The following is a 20,894-nucleotide window of genomic DNA, read 5'->3' on the forward strand; positions in this document are numbered from 1 at the left end:
TGGCAGGAACCCCAATGCTGCTTTGCATGCTTTTCTTTCAGCTTCCAGCCGGGTTCCCTGTCTAAACACGCCCCCACTGCCTTGGTTATGGGGCCTGTCCAGTCCCCAGTTCCTTTCCCCACTGGGAAAAATGGGATGCAGCCTCGACAGTTCTGGACCTGGCTCAATATAGGTACCCACAGCCCGGCCTTCCTCCTTACATATGCCTGGCTCCTTATCCCCTATCCTGGTATGCATGGCTCCCCGGTCCCTCTCCTTGTATGCATGGCTCCTCCATCGCTGTCCTTGTATCCATGGCTCCTTATCCCCTATCCTTGTATGAATGTTTTCTATTTAAAAAAAACAAAACAAAAAAAAACCTACTCACCTTCCTGCGCGCCCTCGATGCATCTCGTTCCGGCACCAGTGATCACTGGCCCCGCTCATTAAGGTAATGAATATTCACTTCACGCCTATGGGAGTGGAGAGGCGTGCATATTCATTACCTTAATGAGCGAGGGTCATGCGATCGCATGGCCGGAAATGCTGCTGGCACCGGAACCAACGAGATGCAGCGAGGACGCACAGGAATGTGAGTAGGATGTCTTCTGGAAGCCGGCGGCTGCAGGTGTCACTGTGCGCGCTGTAAGAGAAATGAATATTAATTTCTCTTTAGCAGCGGGCACAGTTACAGCCGCAGCCACCAGCCCCTGCCTCCTGTGACCCTCTGCTCCATTTCTCCCCCTCCCCCGCTGGCCCTCTGGGACAATTGACTCATGTATAAGCCGAGAGGGGCGTTTTCAGCACAAAAAAATGTGCTGGAAAACTTAGCTTATACACAAGTATATACGGTACATTGATTTTTCTGGCTAATACGGTACCACAGTATAATTTGTAATTGTACATCAACTTACAAATGAAAATGTTGATCATTATCACCAGTTTGATATAATTGGTTACTCATACACCTGACTATAATTTTTCAAAATCAATTACTTTGCTTAAGTGTACCTACAAGAATTGATGCTTGAATGCTAGTTTGAAGGCAAAGAGCAGTCACGCCAAATATCAGTTTCATTTAGATTTCTCTTTTGTTCATTCAATTTGCATTTTGGTGATAAAAATAAACATTTAACACTTCTATTTTTATAAAACATTCTTTTGTTTGCAACACTTTTTCCACACCTGCCTAAACTTTTGCACAGTACATGCAGGCACAGGGACTTGAACATATTTTTTGAGCACATCGAAGTCACTCGGTTAGCACCCGAGCATTCTCAGATAACACCGTTCCCTCTTCAGTAGCGCTCAGTCCTTTTGTTTTGTTGGCTCCATGAGTTCATATGTTTGAAAAATATGTTAAAGTCCAGTATATCCTTAATAAAATTCCAATGCCTTTATTGAAGAATTTCACTCAACATAGTTAATAGCGTTTTAGTTACATAGCTTGAAAAAACACACGGTCCATCAAGTTCAACCTTTCTTCAACAGTTATGCATTGTCTATCACTAGATTATTTATGACCCAAATTTCTATTTGTTGTGAGAAAAGCATCTAGCTTAAAGAACTGCTCTAACTGTAAAGAACCCTTTCCTGTTTAGCAGCCGGAATCGCCATTCTTCCGCACTTCATGAATACCCCCTTTTGTAAGGTCTTTGGAGGAAATAATTCATGCGCCAGTCCTTTGTATTGACCACACATGTATTTAAGCATAGAAATTAGATCTCCTTTGAGGCATATTTTTTCTAAAGTCCCCATCTCATGTAGCGAGATCGCTGTTGCGTCACCGATTTTGTGACACAACAGCAATCTCGCCTGCGATCTCACTACGTGTGACACATAGTGGCGATCGGGCCCCTGCTGCGATGTCGCTGATTGTGCTCGAATGTCCTGGGCCATTTTTTGATCGCTGGTGTCCCATGGGCCAGCATGCATCACTGTGTTTGACAGGGACAACGACGAACGACCTCAATACTACAGGTCTGAGAGACAGGGTCCCAACGACCGTCGTATCATTCCGTATCGTTGCTGCATCGTTGTTGAGATCTGACTCTTTGACATCTCACCAGCGACCTCGTGGCAACGCACTAGCGATCCCTACCAGGTCGCATCTTTGTCGAGATCGCTGGTGCGTCGCCATGTGTGACAGTACCCTAACTTAAACATGCCCAACTTTCCATTCCAAAATTTTGCTGGGAGTTCGGCACCCCTAACTGACCTGTTAAAAGTGTTGTGTGGACAGCCGGTCCTTGTCAGCCCCAACTTCAAGGAAACATTTATCGTGCAGACAGATGCCTCGGAGGTAGGTCTAGGAGCAGTACTGTCGCAAGTGGTGAATGGGGATGAACACCCAATCACCTACTTGAGCAGGAAATTGACCCCGGGGAAGAAAAATTATAGTGTAGTGGAGGAGTGCTTGGCGATTAAGTGGGCCTTGGAGTCACTAAGCCACTATTTGCTCGGACGTCAGTTTAGTTTGATAATGGACCATTCACCCCTCGTCTGGATGAGCAATGCAAAAGTGAGGAATGCTCGGGTCATCAGATGGTTCCTGTCCGTACAAAACTTTAGTTTCTCAGTGGAACATCAGGTGGGGAAGTCACAGGGATATGCGGATGCTCTGTCACGGGCCCCCTGTATGGTGACAAATGTTCAACCCCACAAGTGTGAACAGAGGGGGGGGTATGTGAGGCAGTGACGGGTATTATATGTGAGGGATGCTATGTATCCCCCAGGATGTGCATAGAAGCGTATTAAGACCACTGGTGTGCATTGCAGTCACAGTTATAGCTGTGGTTGCAATGTAGAATAAAATTAAGTGTGATCTTGGACAAGCTATTTGCCTAAGGCAGATTTAAGAAAACCCAGCATGGGCATTTATTTTTAGAGAGAACGACAGGATGGTAGTGGGGCAGTTCGCTCCCTCCAGGCCGGGGCTTACAAGTGGCCCATGGCCACAGATTCCATTTAAAAACCCTTCAGCAAAGCGGTTGAGTGTGTCAGTCTTGGTCTGCAAACTGCAGAACAGATGGCTCTGCAAACTTCAGCCTGTGTAAAGTAACACGGAGCCAAGTGGAGCCAAAGGCCTGGCACCCCTCAGCGTGACAGAGTGGTGCAGTTGCCCCTGCAACCGGCCTCAGATATGGACTGTCTTGATTCTCGGCTGCGATCCGGAGGATACCGCATGTTGTTTATTTTGTGAGGTTTAGACATTAAATATGTTTGCTTTTGGAACTTTCCTGGGTCTTCGCCTCATTACTGCACGGTGTGAACATGGCTGCACTACAAGGGGTAACAATACATTGGGGTGTTAGAGGATTTTCGCTCTTTTTATACATTCTAAAATCTCGTTTGATTTTGCGACTGCTTGACATTCAGCACTGCTGCTCAGCTTACTTGTAACCAGAATACCCAAGTCCTTGTCCTGTAGGACCGCCCCGACCCCAGAGTCACCTTGTCGATGGTGGGACGGCTTTTATGCTATATTTGATCAAATAGAGTATTACTAAGAACTGTGTATTACTTAAATGCACTTTTGTTTTTTATTTATTTGATTACAGCATGGTTTTTCTCATTTTGTCTTTTGTAGGTTTTGTATCCTTCTCCTGTTCTGTAGTCCTGAGTATATTTACGTGTAATCCATATGCCACAATAGGATTACTCCATCCTGGGTGCATTACTCTACATTTATCAACTTTAAATCTACTTTGCCAAATGTTTGCCCATTCAGACATCTTATCCAGATCATTTTTTAATATTATATTGTCATTCAGATTTTAATATCCTAGTAAGATTTGAGTCATCAAAGACTGACACTTTACTCTCAGCTAGGTCATTAATAAAGAGATTAAAAAGAATTGGTCCTAGCACAGATCTCTGTGGTCCCCACTGTTCCCAATACAGATTCCTGCTGTCCCCATTGTTCCCAGTACAGATCCCTGCTGTCCCCAGTACAGATTCCTGCAGTCCCCACTGTTCCCAGTACAGATCCCTGCTGTCCCCACTGCTCCCAGTACAGTTCCCTGTGGTCCCCACTGCTGACAATATCCCATTTAGAGAATGTGCCATTTATCATGAGTCTTTGTTTACTGTAATTTAGCCAATTCCTTACCCATCTGCATATAGCTTCCTCCAGTTATTGCTTCTGTAGCTTCAGTATAAGGCTGTTATGTGGTACAGTATCAAATGCATTTGCAAAGTCCAGATAAATCACATCAGCCGACAGCCACATTACCAATATCCAGATTTGCACTTACCCCCTCATAGAAACCCAACATGTTAGGCTGGGTTCACATTACGTTAGGGAGTCCGTTAGACGGACTGCATTACACCGTTAACGCTGCCATTCAGCCCCAGCCTCGGACCTGGGCTGCAGTGTCTGAGGCTCCGTCACCGCTAGCGCTGATGAGTCATCTGTGCTAACACAGATGATTCATCTGCGCTAGTGGGTATAGCATAACGCGATCGCGTTATGCTATACCGTTAACGCAGCCCGTCAACGCTATGCGTTGAACGGGCTGCTTAACGTAATGTGAACCCAGCCTTAGTTAGATACGACTTATCTTTCGTGAATCCATGCTGGTTGTCAGTTATTATATTATTCTCACCAATATATCTTTGCAGGTCAGCTCTTATGATGCTCTCAAAAATGTTGCACACTACTGATGTCAGGCTTACCGGATGGTAGTTGCCTGGATTAAGCTCAATACACATGGTGTTAAGCAACATCACATTTTTTTGCAATCTAATGTGTATGGCCAGCTTAAATATGCATACGTGTACTTTTCAGTATATTTACATGCATTTATTCAACTTAGTTTTATTTTTCTTTAACTGTACAAAGGGTATTTGCTTATTTCCCTATGTGTTTATTGCATTCTTATAGCTCATTAGACTGACTAAAAAGATACATTTATTTACTGAAAGTACATTGAAACAACAGGCACACATCACAACAAAGTCACTCAGAAAGGAAGATACCTTATGTAAAGTCGAATTATGTAAAGTACAATTCTTTACCTGGAGATACAACTTGTTATATGAGACAATTAGATCAGGCGGACTGTTTGTTTCACAACAGCTAGAGAGGTTGGAAATCACAAAAGACACTTCATTTACAAATAAAAAGATATTAGCATATTTTACAGGCAAACAAAAAATGTCTATCAGTGTGGAAAGCAATTACGGTAGACATGGTCACACATTTTTATTTTTATTGTGCTATGTTCAGGATCTAGTGTGACACAAATCTACTCAGCTATTAGCCCCAAAAATAACTACCAATCTAAATAAACAGAATTCTGACACAATTAGCTCCAAAAATGGTTATATATCTCTTGCACCATCCACATTAATTATATGTTAAAGACATTTTTGCTTTTCCGTTGTCAAAAAGAATGGCCTATGGAGAAAAGAATATGGCTTTCAATTTGATATCATGACCCAAACTTTTAAGCAAATTTCTGTAGCAATGATAGCCAACAGGTACATGGTGTAAAGTTAGACAAAAATGGTTAAAATCGGTGTTAAATTTATCATCCAGCATGAACCAATGAGATAAAAATGGTGGATTTTAAGATCTAGTCAAAGTTTACATTGTCTCAAAATTAAACAATTTTAGTACATTTGTTAAAGTTTGTATGTTAGGTAATAGGAGTGACCAAAGCACAGAAAAGAGCAGATTTGCGAAGACAGTCTAATTTTCAGACTAGACAGTCTTAAAATGCACCAAATTTAGGGCTTTTGCTGTCTGATAATTATTTGCATCTTTATACAATTTTGCCTAATTTATGCATCAAAATTTTGGAGCACAGTGTCACATCCTAAACCACACGTTCCTTCATAAAGCAACATCCCCTTCACACTAGTCCAAAATCCCCTATTGAGCAATGTGCAAAAAGTGTCTAAAACAAATTATAATTGTGATGTAAGTCACATAAGACCATTTTTGGTGCTTTGTGCCCAATATTTTTTATACACGACAGCTTAGTCTGATGATAAACACAATTGAAATATGGTAATTAATTGTTGTACTATTTGGATTTAGATATGTAGTTTTGTGTCCTGCTAGAATCACACGTCCAGAAGTTATTCCTTAACAGGACACTTCTAGACAGACTTTTCCTATAGTATAAAGTCTTTACATTGGCCACTTTTGGGGATAAATTACAATGGACTCTGGACTGCTGGTAGCCGTCCTTTCTGAGGCTTCGGTGTATCTATTTGTTGACTGTTGTAAGTCACAATAACTTTCCTTAGATTCCAGAAGTGACATATCCAGGCTACCATATAATTGTTTCTCTTTTGAAACTTCTAGTCTGTGGAAGGATGTTACAGGAGTTTCTGGATGCCTTATTGATGTTGTACTAGATTGTTGAGATGAAGGATCATGGCCTCTATAAATATTTTTCATATTTGATATATTTAGTTTGTGTGAGGATCCTTCTGGACTCTTCACACTTCTTATTGATGTTGAACTAGAACTTGTCATCCTTGTTTTCAGGTTTATTCTTCGGCTTGACATAGTCTCTGCTGCCAATTCTGAGGTTTGTGTGGAGCAGGGAGGAGAGCTTTCTTCAGAGCCTTGGAATGAGTAACAAGAACTTGCATCAGACTCCTGAGAGCTATCGAAGGTCTCATCTGAGCCTTCAAAAGACATAGTTGATCTTGCATTTTTAAGCTTTGCTCTACTCTCCATACCCAGCTGAGAATTTACACTCATACCCTCTTCCTGAGTACTGTGCTTACATACAATTAGATCATCTTGTTCTCTTCCTCCAGAAGTAATTTCAGTAAAACAGTTAGCACAATGTTTCGATTTACTAAAAGACTTCTGATCTAATGGAGAGATCTCCTGGTCTTTGTTGTTACTTTTCTCTGATTTTGAACGGGTGGCTGTTCCTCTCTTACAGATTTTGTAAGGAGAACGCTGTCCTAAATAGCAATGTTCTTTATCCTCGGACTCAGTATTCACTAACTCTTCAACCTGTATTAGAGATGACCCTTTTCTGTTTTCTGTGTGATTCGAGCTTACACTTGTTCTTTTGGAGTCTTTTCCTTTTGAGATGCTGTCAAGCTTTATTGTAGATCCTATAAAAAATAAAAATTTCACATTTTAATTAGTTATAGAAAACTCCAATAAGAAAACAATTGGTGAACAGATATCAAAAAAAGTTATTCAGTAACATAAAAAGCGCTTTAATTTTTACTAAAATGTGAATTAATGAATCAACGGGCTTATAGCTGCCGCTCACAATGCTGTGAGGGATTAATGAAGTTCCTCTGGGCATGCCTCTATGACAGAGAGCTCGTGGCCAGGGGTGAACCTAGCCTCTCTGCCGCCTGAGGCGAACTGCAAAACGGCGCCCCCCTCCCCTTAGTAAATTTTTAAAATCGGTAAAAATTAATCTGGTTCATACAGATTTACATCTATCCTGTAAAAATTTGTACAATAGTGGACATTTTAATTTAGAGAAATAGATAAAAAGATGTCCGAACACAAGTAGGTCAGCGCCATCACACGCACGTACAAGAACCACACAGAAGAATCCAGAACAAGGGTCATTAATGGCAATGGCAGTCCTGGCACAAGCATATAGACACAATGGCGGCAGAGCTGTGGTCCTGTAGCAGGGCCGGACTGGGACTAAAAAGCAGCCTTGCCACACAAACCCCACCAGCCCACAAACTATATCACGTCCCACCCCAGCTTAGTGAATTTTTGCTATACTTTGTCGTCCCCTCATAACTCTCTTATAGGAGTTATTTGAAGAGCCACGTGTGAATGGCGCCATAATGCGTATGATCGACCACAGCTCCATTACATGTTGCTCTTCAAAGCTACGTTTCTCAGGATCATGGGGTCCCCGCAATCAGATCCACAACAAACAGAAAGTCATCCCCTATCCAGAAGATAGGGGAGAACTTCCAAATTTAAGATAACTTAAACAGGGTTTTCATGACTTTTTTATTACAATTATAGGAATGTAGAAAATAATACACCAATAATGACAATCCAGTGGTCCAATGCTTGTGCAGACAAGTGTATAAATTAGGTGTGTGTGATTTTTTTTTTATCAGATAGCACACTGACCGATATTATACAATGAGGCCGCGCAGAGAAACATTTTTTTTTCCTCAAACTGATTCAGTGTGGGAAAAAAATCATCGTGCTGCGATTTGGCTCTGCAATTGAATGAGACTCACCCATTCAAGTCTATGGGTGGGAGGAAAAAATCGGACACTTCAGTATAACATCCTATATTTACGGTTACATTACAATCTCATGGGAGATTTCAACTATCCAGACATTTGTTGGGAAGAATAGGAAGCATTTAAGGAAACCAGGATGGATGAACACAGAACTTAAGCACATGCTAAAAAGGAAGAAAAAAATGTTTATAAAATGGAAAGAGGGAGGCATATCTAAAGAAGAATATAATGCTGTCTGCAGAACCTGCAGGGCACAAATCAGATTAGTAAAGCTGACAATGAATTGAGGCTTGCAAGAGATGTCAAAAGCAATAATAAAGGATTTTGGGGATATGTCAAAAGTAAAAGAAAAGTCAAAGATGCTATAGGATTTTTACAGGATGAAAATGATGAAATGGTAAGACTGGATGTTGAGAAGGCCGAACTTTTAAATTCCTATTTTGCATCTGTTTTCTCTCAGAAAGGAAATGTAACATCAGCTGTTCTTCACTGTCCTATTAAGGGAATAGAAAAATCCAGGATATCTATAAACAGAAATATAGTGAGGAAACCCTTAGCTAACCTAAATGAATTCAAGTCTCCAGGTCCAGATTAATTACACCCCAGAGTACTGAAGGAGATAGCAGAAGAAATTTTTGAACCTCTCTCCATAATCTTTGAAAATTCTTGGAGAACAGGAGAAGTCCCAGAAGACTGGAGAAGAGCAAATGTTGTTCCTATCTTCAAAAAGGGGAAGAAGGTGGACCCAGGCAACTATAGGCCGGTGAGTCTGACTTCTATACCAGGAAAGATCTTTGAACAAATTATTAAACAACATGTACACTCACTGGCCACTTTATTAGGTACACCTGTCCAACTGTGTGTTAAGACTTAATTTCTAATCAGCCAATCACATGGCGGCAACTCAGTGCATTTAGGCATGTAGACATGGTCAAGACAATCTCCTGCAGTTCAAACCGAGCATCAGTATGGGGAAGAAAGGTGATTTGAGTGCCTTTGAACGTGGCATGATTGTTGGTGCCAGAAGGGCTGGTCTGAGTATTTCAGAAACTGCTGATCTACTGGGATTTTCACGCACAACCATCTCTAGGGTTTACAGAGAATGGTCCAAAAAAGAAAAAAAATCCAGTGAGCGGCAGTTCTGTGGCCGGAAATGCCTTGTTGATGCCAGAGGTCAGAGGAGAATGGGCAGACTGGTTCGAGCTGATAGAAAGGCAACAGTGACTCAAATTGCCACCCGTTACAACCAAGTTAGGCAGAAGAGCATCTCTGAACGCACAGTGCGTCGAACTTTGAGGCAGATGGGCTACAGCAGCAGAAGACCACACTGGGTACCACTCCTCTCAGCTAAGAACAGGAAACTGAGGCTACAATTTGCACAAGCTCATCGAAATTGGCCAGTAGAAGATTGGAAAAACGTTGCCTGGTCTGATGAGTCTCGATTTCTGCTGCGACATTCGGATGGTAGGGTCAGAATTTGGCGTAAACAACATGAAAGCATGGATCCATCCTGCCTTGTATCAACGGTTCAGGCTGGTGGTGGTGGTGTCATGGTGTGGGGAATTTTTTCTTGGCACTCTTTGGGCCCCTTGGTACCAATTGAGCATCGTTGCAACGCCACAGCCTACCTGAGTATTGTTGCTGACCATGTCCATCCCTTTATGACCACAATGTACCCAACATCTGATGGCTACTTTCAGCAGGATAATGCGCCATGTCATAAAGCTCGAATCATCTCAGATTGGTTTCTTGAACATGACAATGAGTTCACTGTACTCAAATGGCCTCCTCAGTCACCAGATCTCAATCCAATAGAGCATCTTTGGGATGTGGTGGAACGGGAGATTCGCATCAGGGATGTGCAGCCGACAAATCTGCGCCAACTGTGTGATGCCATCATGTCAATATGGTCCAAAATCTCTGAGGAATGCTTCCAGCACCTTGTTGAATCTCTGCCACGAAGAATTGAGGCAGTTCTGAAGGCAAAAGGGGGTCCAACCCGTTACTAGCATGGTGTACCTAATAAAGTGGCCAGTGAGTGTATGTCAGTACCTGGATAAGAATGAAGTGATTAAACAGAGTCAACATGGGTTTGTAACTAATAAGTCATGTCAGACTAACTTAATTTCCTTCTATGATGGAATCACTGATTGGGTGGATCAAGGAAATGCTGTAGATATAGTATATCTTGACTTCAGCAAAGCATTTGACAAAGTATCTCATACAATCCTTATTGAAAAAAAATATATTTTATATTTCTTTCAGGGTGCAGTTGGGCCCAAATGGTTCTGCAAACTTGTGGCCTCTGTTCACACGGGATGCATTCTAGTTGGCACTGGGCAGCCCCCCTATATGGTGTTACTAAGAGGTTATGAACCAGAAGCCCTGCATTCCCTGTGTGAACACTGCCACATGCGGATTATTTCTTCTGCACTGGTATACCACACAGCCAATCCCTGATTGTAGGCTGGCTGTTTCATTTGGTATTTATGCACCTGTGCAGCTGCCATTTTACTTGGGTCTCCTGCACCCTGTATTAGTGCAGATGCATTTAGGCCTGTCTAGTTTGTATCTGAATTTTTTGGAGGATTTTTTCCTCTTTTTGAGGTTTTAATGGTGTGACAATCGTCAGACAATTGTATAACAATCGTGTGACAATTGTCAGAAAATCGTGTTACAATCGTCAATCGACAGACAATCCTGTGACAATCTTGTGACAATAGTGTAACAATCATCAGACAATCATGTGAGTCGTGTCTCCCGGAAGGAATAAAGTTAATTTTTTCCTATAGCTGCACTTTACTTGCAGATGAACCATATATCTGTAAGTTAATAGTGTTTGGGGACATGACATATTCCCCTTTAAGACCCATCATCAAGATTTTAAATATGGCAAACACTTCTTGATTCTAAAGAAATGTGAGGTCTGAAGAGAAATCTGCATGGCAAATGGATGACTTATGAACAGAAAGACTTTAACTGAAATAAGGATTAATGAGCAGTGAGAATTTTTCCCTTCTGGCAATAGTTTCCATTAAAGAGATTTCCTTTTAATACATCTTAACCACTGTACAAGATTTAAAGCTTTACAATGTGTTTGTAGAGCTTTATTCTCAGACTGGGCCCAAAAGTGTGTCCCTTTGGCCTTCGTGGACTAGCTTAGTAAATTACACTATGGCTACTCAACCTTTTTTTCTGGGGCCTCAACAGATTGACCAAAATTATGCCGATAGCTGACAATTAGTTGTTCAAGATTATGCCACTCCCCTCCTCACCCAAAAAATATTGCTCAAGTTTTGTTTTTCTTCTTGAACTTATACAAAAAACAGCCATATATTCCAGATCTTATAAAATTTGTCAGACTGGCTTCTGTGATGATGAAGTTTGGACGGTGTTTTATGTAGATTCACAGTTTTCCATATCAATCAACAACACAAACTTATTGGGGCAAAATGGGACAGAAGTTCTCATTTTGTCATTAAGAAACTTGACCATTTGTTCCCAAAATCCAATGATTCGAGGGCGACTCTAGATAAGGTGGAATGCCGAAATTTAGCAAATTTGGAAGTGGTATAGTACATACATCCCTTTGAAAAAGCAGCAATAGCGAAACATGCGTCAGGGCACATGGAATGGATCCCACATTATACACAACATGGGAAAGCAACAACTAGACCTTGGACAGATTTTCTGTTATAATCATTTACCTCTTTAGCTGCACTAGCATTTTATTATTTTCTATATACTGACATTTGGCATAATGTACTGTGATATATAGGTCTAGTGAACTATATAATCAAGATCATTATCAATGACTGGCTATCTTTTTGGTTGCACTCGCCCTTTATTTTCAACTTTATTGGCATTTGATTGTATTACAAGTAGCTAGTTCATTATAATGATACATATTTTTATTTGATGAGAATGCCTGTGATGTGGTCCAAACTCCTTTTTTCTGTTCATGTTTAAAGACCTTATTCTTTTATTTTAATACATATACTGTATGTCTTGTTGAAATTTGTCCAATAAAATTATTATTGATTTTAATACATGTGTAGGTGGTTTGTGAGCACCCTAGACACTCATTTTAGGTTAAATTAACCCCATACTGTATGAGGGAACCCTACATTAGTTCCCACAGCACATGATGGCCCACATATTAACCCTCATATTGTATGAAGGCCTCTACACATTGAGGGCCCCCCCATAGTAGCCCTTAAAATGTATGAGAACCCCCTCCAACACCAAAAGTTTTTAGTAAAATAAAAAATTTCATATACTCATCCAATCCAGGATCCTGATGAGCCTATGCTGGGCAGACCAACGCGTTGATGTCCCTGTACTCCCTCCCGGCCACGGCAGGATGATGCAGTGGCTGAGGAGCCCGGCAAGCACAGGACGTTAGAGTCTGGATGCGTCGTAGTGATGTCACTAGGACTCTGATGTCCTGTGTGTGCAGCCACAGCAGAATGATGAGGTTGAAGTTGAACGGTAGTGCAGGAAGAACGTGTCTCCCTGCTCTACTGCCGAGATTAGTTGTATTGATACAGTTAAGGCTTGCTGTAGCTCTGGATGGGCCTTTATGAGTGTGGGTCCTGGGGCAACAGCCCCATTCCCCAGTAGCTAGGCTACTGATTACTGAGTTACAGATATAATGTTGGGAATTATGAGAAAACATCAGTTCATATGGTAAATCATTTTCATATTCCATATATACATTAAAGCAAAAAATAGCATCCATAAACTTTGCTACCCTTTAACCAGTATATCTGCAACAGATTCAGGAACTCTTATATCTTCTAGTGAGATGTTTTCACTTAGCACAATACATGCTAGGAAATTTTGGTGTATGATCATTTCTGTAGTTACTCACTGCTTTGTGTGCTCGCTGTCTCATTTCCCTCAAACAGAGGAGGGATGTCCATATTTCTTTTATAGTCCATAAATGTGACTCTGTGCTCTCCGGCCTGTTAAGAAAAAGAGTATATTAAAGGGGTTCTCCACTACTAGGATAACCCCTTCTTAAACTAAAGGTTCCGCCCCAATAAAATAAAAAAGCCTATATTCTTCTCCCGTGCCAGCGCCATTCCAGCGGTGTCGGCACTCGCGGTCTGAGGGCTGGGATACGGTGGAATGTCACGTGATGCCTGGCACCCAGTCAGCTCTGGCATCATTGTTCCCACCTTTGGACAAATTGAACATGAAGAGGAAGCCTGGGATCAGCTTCAGCCCGTGTTTCTTCTTCATGCTCAGTTTGTCCGAAGTACTTTTTAATTTCATGATAAGTCTTTAGTTTAAAGATTAATAATAATGAGTGGAGGGTGTGTGAACAGATGCTATGAGGGTCCTGATTTTGGAAGAACATGTTGTGTGGGCAAAACAGTTATAGTTAGATAAGTGTGATAAGGTGATAGGCCAGTCTGAAGAAATGCATTTTTAGACCATGTTTAAAACTGTGGATATTGGGGATTAATTGACTTGTCCTGGGTAGTACATTCCAAAGAATTGACTCAGCACGTCAGAAGTCTTGAAGACGGGAGTGGAAGGTACGAATTATTGAGGTTATTAGTCTTAGGTCATTAGCAGAACGGAGGGCATGGGTAGGGTAGGAGACTGAGACGAGGGAGGAGCATCGTGGAGCACTTTGTGGGTGAGAGTGACAAGTATATATTGAACTCTGTAGCGGATGGGCAGCCAGTGTAGTAACTGGCACAGGGTGGACTAGAGTTTTGAGAGAAAGAGATGGAAGAAAGTGCAAATAGGGTCTTATCCCACAGATTTGACACGATAATCTCTAAGAAAACAGCTCACCTGGTGATGGAAGAAAAAGGCTCAAAATGTCGGCTGCTGCAGGTCCATGGGATGGTTAACGACCATATGAAAGAATGTGCACGAGGAGTGCGGATTACTTCCACGCTGCCACAATAATACAGTTCCAGAATTAATGAAGTGGTGATGGTGGTTTATTCAACGCGTTTCAAGATCTTAATGACCCCTTCTTCAGGAAATGCAACACAAAACATAAAGAAACAATACACTTACATTTCTTAAATTCGCCGTTTTTTTAATCTTGTATGTATTTAAGAAATGTAAGCGTACTGTTTCTTTATGTTTTGTGTGGCATTTCCAGAAGAAGGGGTCATTAAGACCTTTAAACGCATTGAATAAACTACCATCACCACTTTATTAATTCTGGAAATGTATTATTGTGGCAGCGCGGAAGTAATCCACACTCCTCGTGCACATTGTGGCACATGGTGGAGGCATTGGTGTAGCTGTTGTAAAGGAATATGATCCTGGCTGCAGCACTCAGGAGAGGAGAGAGTTCAGTGAGAGAGAAACTGATCAATAGAGAGTTTCAATAGTCCAGACGAGAATTGTTAAGAGCTGCAGTAAGAGTTTTTGCCTAGTTCAAAGTAAGAAAAGGTCGAATTCTAGAAATATTTTTGAAGTGTAGGTAACATGAGCGAGCAAGTGATCGGATGTAGGGGGTGAAGGAAAGATCTGAGTCAAGAGTGACCCGAAGACAGCGGGCATGTTTCTGGGGAGTAATGATAGAACGACACACGGAAATGGCAATATCACGCATAGATAGGTTAGTGGAGCGAGGAAACACAAGGAGTCCAGTTTTTGACAAACTCAGTTTTAGATAGTGTGAGGCCATAATGTTAGAGACAGCGGAAACACAATAACTGGTATTTTGTAGTAATGCAGGGGAAATGTCAGGAGACAATGTGTATAATTGAGTGTCATATGCAAAGAGATGGTGATGGTGCTGAAAAACGAATGTACTGATGGTTTGTCCAATAGGGGAAGTATATAAGGAAAAGAGGAGGGGGCCTAGGATTGATCCTTGTGGAACCCTGATAGTAAGGGAAAGAGGAGAGGAAGAGTAGCAAAAAAAAAAAAGCAGTGAAGTAGTTAGTGGTCAGAGGTAGGAGGAGAACCAGGAGAGAATGATATCTTTGAGACCAATAGAGCAGAGCATAATGATGCAGAGCTGGTGATCCACAGTGTGGAATGCTGCAGAGAGATCCAGGATAATCAGCATGGAGTAGTGACCATTAGAATTAGCTGTTAGTAGAACATTAGAGACTTTAGTGAAGGCAGTTTCAGTAGAGTGTTAAGGGCCTGTCACACTAAGCGATATCGCTAGCAATATCGCTATAACGTCACTGGTTTTGTGATGTTATAGCGATATTGCTAGCGATATCGCTATGTCTGATACTTACCTCCGACCGGCTCCCCCGCTGGCAACCGCTGATCGCTTGAGAACGTCCTGGGCCGTTTCTCGTTGGGCACTTCCTGTGGCGCCGACGAGCGACGCATGCGGGAGGATTGCAGGATCGCCTCGTCTAACAGGTAAGTAGCGACCCCCGACCGCTGCTATGTCGCTGGTGGCAGCTCACTAGCGACCACTTAGCGATGCACCAGCGATCCTGACCGCATCATATCGCTGGTCGGGATCGCTGGTGCATCGCTAAGTGTGACAGTACCTTTAGAAGCGGAAATCAGATTATAAAGGGTCAAAATGATAGTGATCTGAGAGAATGCGAATATGCAGGAGTGGACCAAGCGTTCCAGGAGTTTAGATATGAAGGGGAGATTAGAGACAGGTCTGTAGTTAGCAGCACATTTCTGGTCGAGGGATGGTTTTTTAAGTAAAGGGTGTATGCTGCTTTGTTCATATGAGGAGGGAAAGGTTCACCTTCCAACAAGACAATGAAAGACAATGAAAAAAACAGTGAAATTCCAGGTTGTGAGACAGCAAAATGCAAAAAAGCCAAGGGGTATGCGAATACTTTAGCAAGCCACTGTAGAGGATTGTAAATATCACCTATTATGAATAGTAGATACGCTTTTATTTAACAATAGATAATCTCATAAAAGATTCTTTGTAGTAGCTAGGTCTATGGTTGTGGATACATTGTTTTAAAAAATGGGACTTCGGTGTTAAAGTTTTTATTTCTATTAATATATAAAAGAAACATGAACATGAATGAAATTGTGTGGTTGTGTTGGACAAAGTATTAATACTTGCATATTGCGCACTTTTGCCAATAAAGACCCAAACTACTTTTCTCTGTAAATATCGAATGTAGTGCCCTCAGCTTCCATAGGACGAACAAAGCAGCTATCACCTGATTATACCTTGTCACTACCTCCTTGTTCATCCCTTTTGAAAGCTGAAGATGCGGTGACGTGGTATAATCATTGACTGCTGCCATCGTCATCATAAGGCGGCAGCATTCATTGTCTGCCAAATGGTAAAGATGGGAAGCTGGTGGCCTTTAGTGGCACAAAAAAATATTATTTGCAGGTAATGATGCTTTTGACCAGGCCAACCACACAGCTTAATGCACTAGATAACCTCTCATAATGTCGGTTTAATGTAAAAGAATGTTTGGCAATTTTGAAGTTTTTTTTTATCATACTCAGCAGTAAGTTTCCTGCAGGAATGTCATCTTTTATCTTTGCAAGATCCCATTTTGTGATTTTATATAAACTTGTCATTGGAAGTTCCTGCAATACAGAGTAACATCCTTGTAACTTGAAGCAAAGCAATAGGAATCAATTACATGTTGCTGTCAGCCCATGCCAGTTCCCTAGAATGAATAAATCATTTGTCCCTATCATGTGTCTCTTTTGTAAGAGATGAAGATTATTTTTTAATAAAAATATACGGGAATCCTCCATGTATATCTTTCCATCATACTGATATCAATGTACCCACACCCAGCATGCATTTCCATCTCACCCAAGTAACTTGTGGATATCGGGATATATTTGCTTGTATCCGTTTCACCTTTTCCCACTCTGACTCCCATCGTCCATATTCAGACTCTCGTCTCAGGATTCTCTCTAAAATTTTGCCATTCTCATAGGAAATCTTGTTAAAATTTTGACGTTGTTGGGTAGCATTCAGGCTGCTCATGCGAAAAACATAAAAAGAAACTAGAGCAATAAGGATTATTGGAATCTGACTATTTCAACAAGGAGCGTAATCTTGTTGTAGATGCAACCCCCTTAATTAACCAGTATGGAGAGGTAAAGAGTATTTTCATATATTATAGGTACATAAAATCCAAGACAGCATCCAAACTGACATTGTACAGATTGCAGTATGGAAAACCATCCAAGCCTTGCTGAATATGTAAGAACGTGGAGCAGAAGTGACAACTCCAATACTTTGCAATAAATTTAGCAAGAATAAAAGAAGGGAAGAGCATGGCTAAAGCTATGTCTATGTCAGTGCTTAGTTTGTCTATTTAGGTACCTGCGCTGGGGGTAGAAGTTCCAGTTGTCTACTCGTCCATTAGACTGACGTATGGCACTCAGTCTGTTTGAAAGCATGAGGTTCTGCTTCTCTGTAAGCGCTTGTAGTTCTCGTTTCATCTGTGTTGTGATCAAACATATAAAGCATGAAAGCAAATTCACATGTTGGACGAATGCATCTTTATACAAAACCAAAAAAGTTCTCAGCGAACAATACAACTTCAATGATTACCTTTTCTGAATATGAAACGCCATTTGCTCACTATTCACAAAGAAATATTTTAGATTTTAGCTGACCATCGAAAAAGAGCAGAATGAGTAGAGTTGTCTTTCTAGGCTTACGTTACATAACTCTTTATAGGCTGCTGCTTGTCGCTTTGTGCACGGTTGTGGTCGTGTAATGATTTCTTTCCACTGCCTCCTGTTCACCATCAGATGTAATGTAATATACTTGCTGAAAATAAATTTCATTAGTGATGTGATATATTTCTCTAATTTTTGGGGGCATAAAATTTGTGTTTTGTCTTAACCCCTTAGTGACAGAGCCAATTCGCTACTTAATGACCAAGTCAATTTTTACAATTCTGACAATTCAATTTATGAGGTTATATCTCTGGATTGCTTTAACAGATCACGTTGATTTTGAAACTGTTTTTCATGTTCATGGTAAAATTTCTTCGATATGACTTGCGTTTATTTATGAAAAAAATGGAAATATGGCGAAAATGTTTAAAATTTTACAATTTTCAAACTTTTAATTTTTATGCCCTTAAATCAGAGAGATAGGTCACACAAAATACTTAATAAATAACATTTCCCACATGTCTACTTTACATCAGCACAATTTTAGAAACAATTTTTTTTGTTAGAAAGTTATAAGGGTTAAAATTGACCAGCGATTTTTCATTTTTACATCAAAATTTACAAAATCATTTTTTTAGGGACCACATCACATTTCAAGTCACCCAAAAGTGACACCATTCTAAGAACTTCACACCTCAAGGCGCTCAAAACCAATTCAAGAGTTTATTAACCCTTTCTGTGCTTCACAGGAACTGAAGCAATGTGCAAGGAAAAAGTGAACATTTAACTTTTTTCACCAAAATTTTACTTCAGAACCATTTTTTTTTATTTTCACAAAATCTGTTGCGCAATTTCTCCTAAATATGCCAATACCCCATATGTGGGGGTAAACCACTATTTGGGTGCAAGCAGGGGTGGATTAAGGGTAGCCAGGGCCCGGGGCAGTTCAGACTCTGTGGGCCCCCCTCGTCACGTGACGGGGGTCACGAATCGTAGAGCCACACTCTACATAGAGAATAATGGGGCCTCCAGCACCGACCTCCACCCGCAGAGCCGCACTCTACATAGAGAATAATGGGGCCTCCAGCACGGACCTCCACCCGCAGAGCCGCACTCCACATAGAGAATAATGGAGCCTCCAGCACCGACCTCCACCTGCAGAGCCCCACTCCACATAGAGAATAATGGAGCCTCCAGCACCGACCTCCACCTGCAGAGCCCCACTCCACATAGAGAATAATGGAGCCTCCAGCACCGACCTCCACCCGCAGAGCCACACTCCACATAGAGAATAATGGAGCCTCCAGCACCTACCTCCACCCGCAGAGCCGCACTCCACATAGAGAATAATGGAGCCTCCAGATCCGACCTCCACCTGCAGAGCCCCACTCCACATAGAGAATAATGGAGCCTCCAGCACCGACCTCCACCTGCAGAGCCCCACTCCACATAGAGAATAATGGAGCCTCCAGCACCGACCTCCACCTGCAGAGCCCCACTCCACATAGAGAATAATGGAGCCTCCAGCACCTACCTCCACCCGCAGAGCCGCACTCCACATAGAGAATAATGGAGCCTCCAGCACCGACCTCCACCCGCAGAGCCGCACTCCACATAGAGAATAATGGAGCCTCCAGCACCGACCTCCACCCGCAGAGCCGCACTCCACATAGAGAATAATGGAGCCTCCAGCACTGACCTCCACCCGCAGAGCCGCACTCCACATAGAGAATAATGGGGCCTCCAGCACCGACCTCCACCCGCAGAGCCGCACTCCACATAGAGAATAATGGAGCCTCCAGCACCTACCTCCACCCGCAGAGCCGCACTCCACATAGAGAATAATGGAGCCTCCAGATCCGACCTCCACCTGCAGAGCCCCACTCCACATAGAGAATAATGGAGCCTCCAGCACCGACCTCCACCTGCAGAGCCCCACTCCACATAGAGAATAATGGAGCCTCCAGCACCGACCTCCACCTGCAGAGCCCCACTCCACATAGAGAATAATGGAGCCTCCAGCACTGACCTCCACCCGCAGAGCCGCACTCCACATAGAGAATAATGGAGCCTCCAGCACCGACCTCCACCCGCAGAGCCGCACTCCACATAGAGAATAATGGGGCCTCCAGCACCGACCTCCACCCGCAGAGCCGCACTCCACATAGAGAATAATGGAGCCTCCAGCACCGACCTCCACCCGCAGAGCCGCACTCCACATAGAGAATAATGGAGCCTCCAGCACTGACCTCCACCCGCAGAGCCGCACTCCACATAGAGAATAATGGGGCCTCCAGCACCGACCTCCACCCGCAGAGCCGCACTCCACATAGAGAATAATGGAGCCTCCAGCACCGACCTCCACCCGCAGAGCCGCACTCCACATAGAGAATAATGGAGCCTCCAGCACTGACCTCCACCCGCAGAGCCGCACTCCACATAGAGAATAATGGGGCCGCCAGCACCGACCTCCACCCGCAGAGCCACACTCCACATACATGGCTGCTCTCAGTGCTCTGTGCTGTGCGCACAGGACCTGTGATGAGGTCACAGGAGGGGAGGAGACAGGGGTCACATGATCGGGGGCCCTGACACCTTACCTCCTGTGATCTCATCACAAGCCTTTGCACGCTACCAGCAGCATCAGCGTTCACGCTACTTGTAGATGCTGCTGGTAGCAGAGCACATAATGCCGCCCCCACGGTCACTCACTTTTAGGTGGGGAGAAGATGGAGTGCCATTGCAGCAGCCAGCAGGAATGTGGTGGGGGCCCCCTTAGAAGCTCTTGTGGTGGGGGCCCCGGGGCTGAAGCCCCGCCTGCCCTGCCTATAATCCGGCCCTGCGCGGTGGCGGATTATAATGGGGCAATTTACTGGCCTGGGCTGTGGGCCCCTTAACCCCACTGGGCCCGGGGCAACTGCCCAAATTGACCTCATTATAATCTGCCACTGGGTGCAAGGCAGACCTCGGAAGGGAAGGAGTGCCTTTTGACTTTTTCAATGCAGAATTGGCTGGAAATGAGATCGGACGCTATGCCGCGTTTGAAGAGCCCCTGATGTGCCTAAACAGTGGAAACCCCCCACAAGTGACACCATTTTGGAAACTAGACCCCCAAAGGAACTTAT

At 42.8% G+C, this 20,894-nt stretch overlaps 1 protein-coding gene across 1 annotated transcript; it reads right to left on the reverse strand.

Moving 5' to 3' along the window:
* Positions 1-6,118: 6,118 nt before the first annotated feature.
* On the reverse strand, positions 6,119-20,636 carry LOC141093120 (uncharacterized). The gene is made up of 5 exons (XM_073579600.1): positions 20,184-20,636; positions 17,468-17,586; positions 16,949-17,117; positions 13,064-13,157; positions 6,119-7,068 (listed from the first exon to the last, which is right to left on the reverse strand). The coding sequence occupies exons 1-5, from the start codon at positions 20,382-20,384 to the stop codon at positions 6,119-6,121; spliced, it is 1,533 nt and encodes a 510-aa protein (XP_073435701.1). The 5' UTR covers positions 20,385-20,636.
* Positions 20,637-20,894: the final 258 nt, after the last annotated feature.

The sequence above is a fragment of the Dendrobates tinctorius genome, unplaced genomic scaffold, assembly GCF_039654945.1.
Source record: "Dendrobates tinctorius isolate UK_male_01 unplaced genomic scaffold, ASM3965494v1 ptg000062l, whole genome shotgun sequence".
NCBI classification, from domain to species: Eukaryota; Metazoa; Chordata; class Amphibia; order Anura; family Dendrobatidae; genus Dendrobates; species Dendrobates tinctorius.

What these genes read in the sequence shown, in the direction of transcription:
- LOC141093120 (XM_073579600.1), bottom strand. Translation starts at nt 20,384, where the DNA reads ATGAGATCACAGGAGGTAAGGTGTCAGGGCCCCCGATCATGTGACCCC. An exon ending in GTGCGGCTCTGCGGGTGGAG is followed by an intron (nt 17,587 to 20,183) that starts GTCAGTGCTGGA and finishes ATCACAACACAG; the next exon opens with ATGAAACGAGAACTACAAGC. An exon ending in GATATCCACAAGTTACTTGG is followed by an intron (nt 13,158 to 16,948) that starts GTGAGATGGAAA and finishes TTTTCTTAACAG; the next exon opens with GCCGGAGAGCACAGAGTCAC.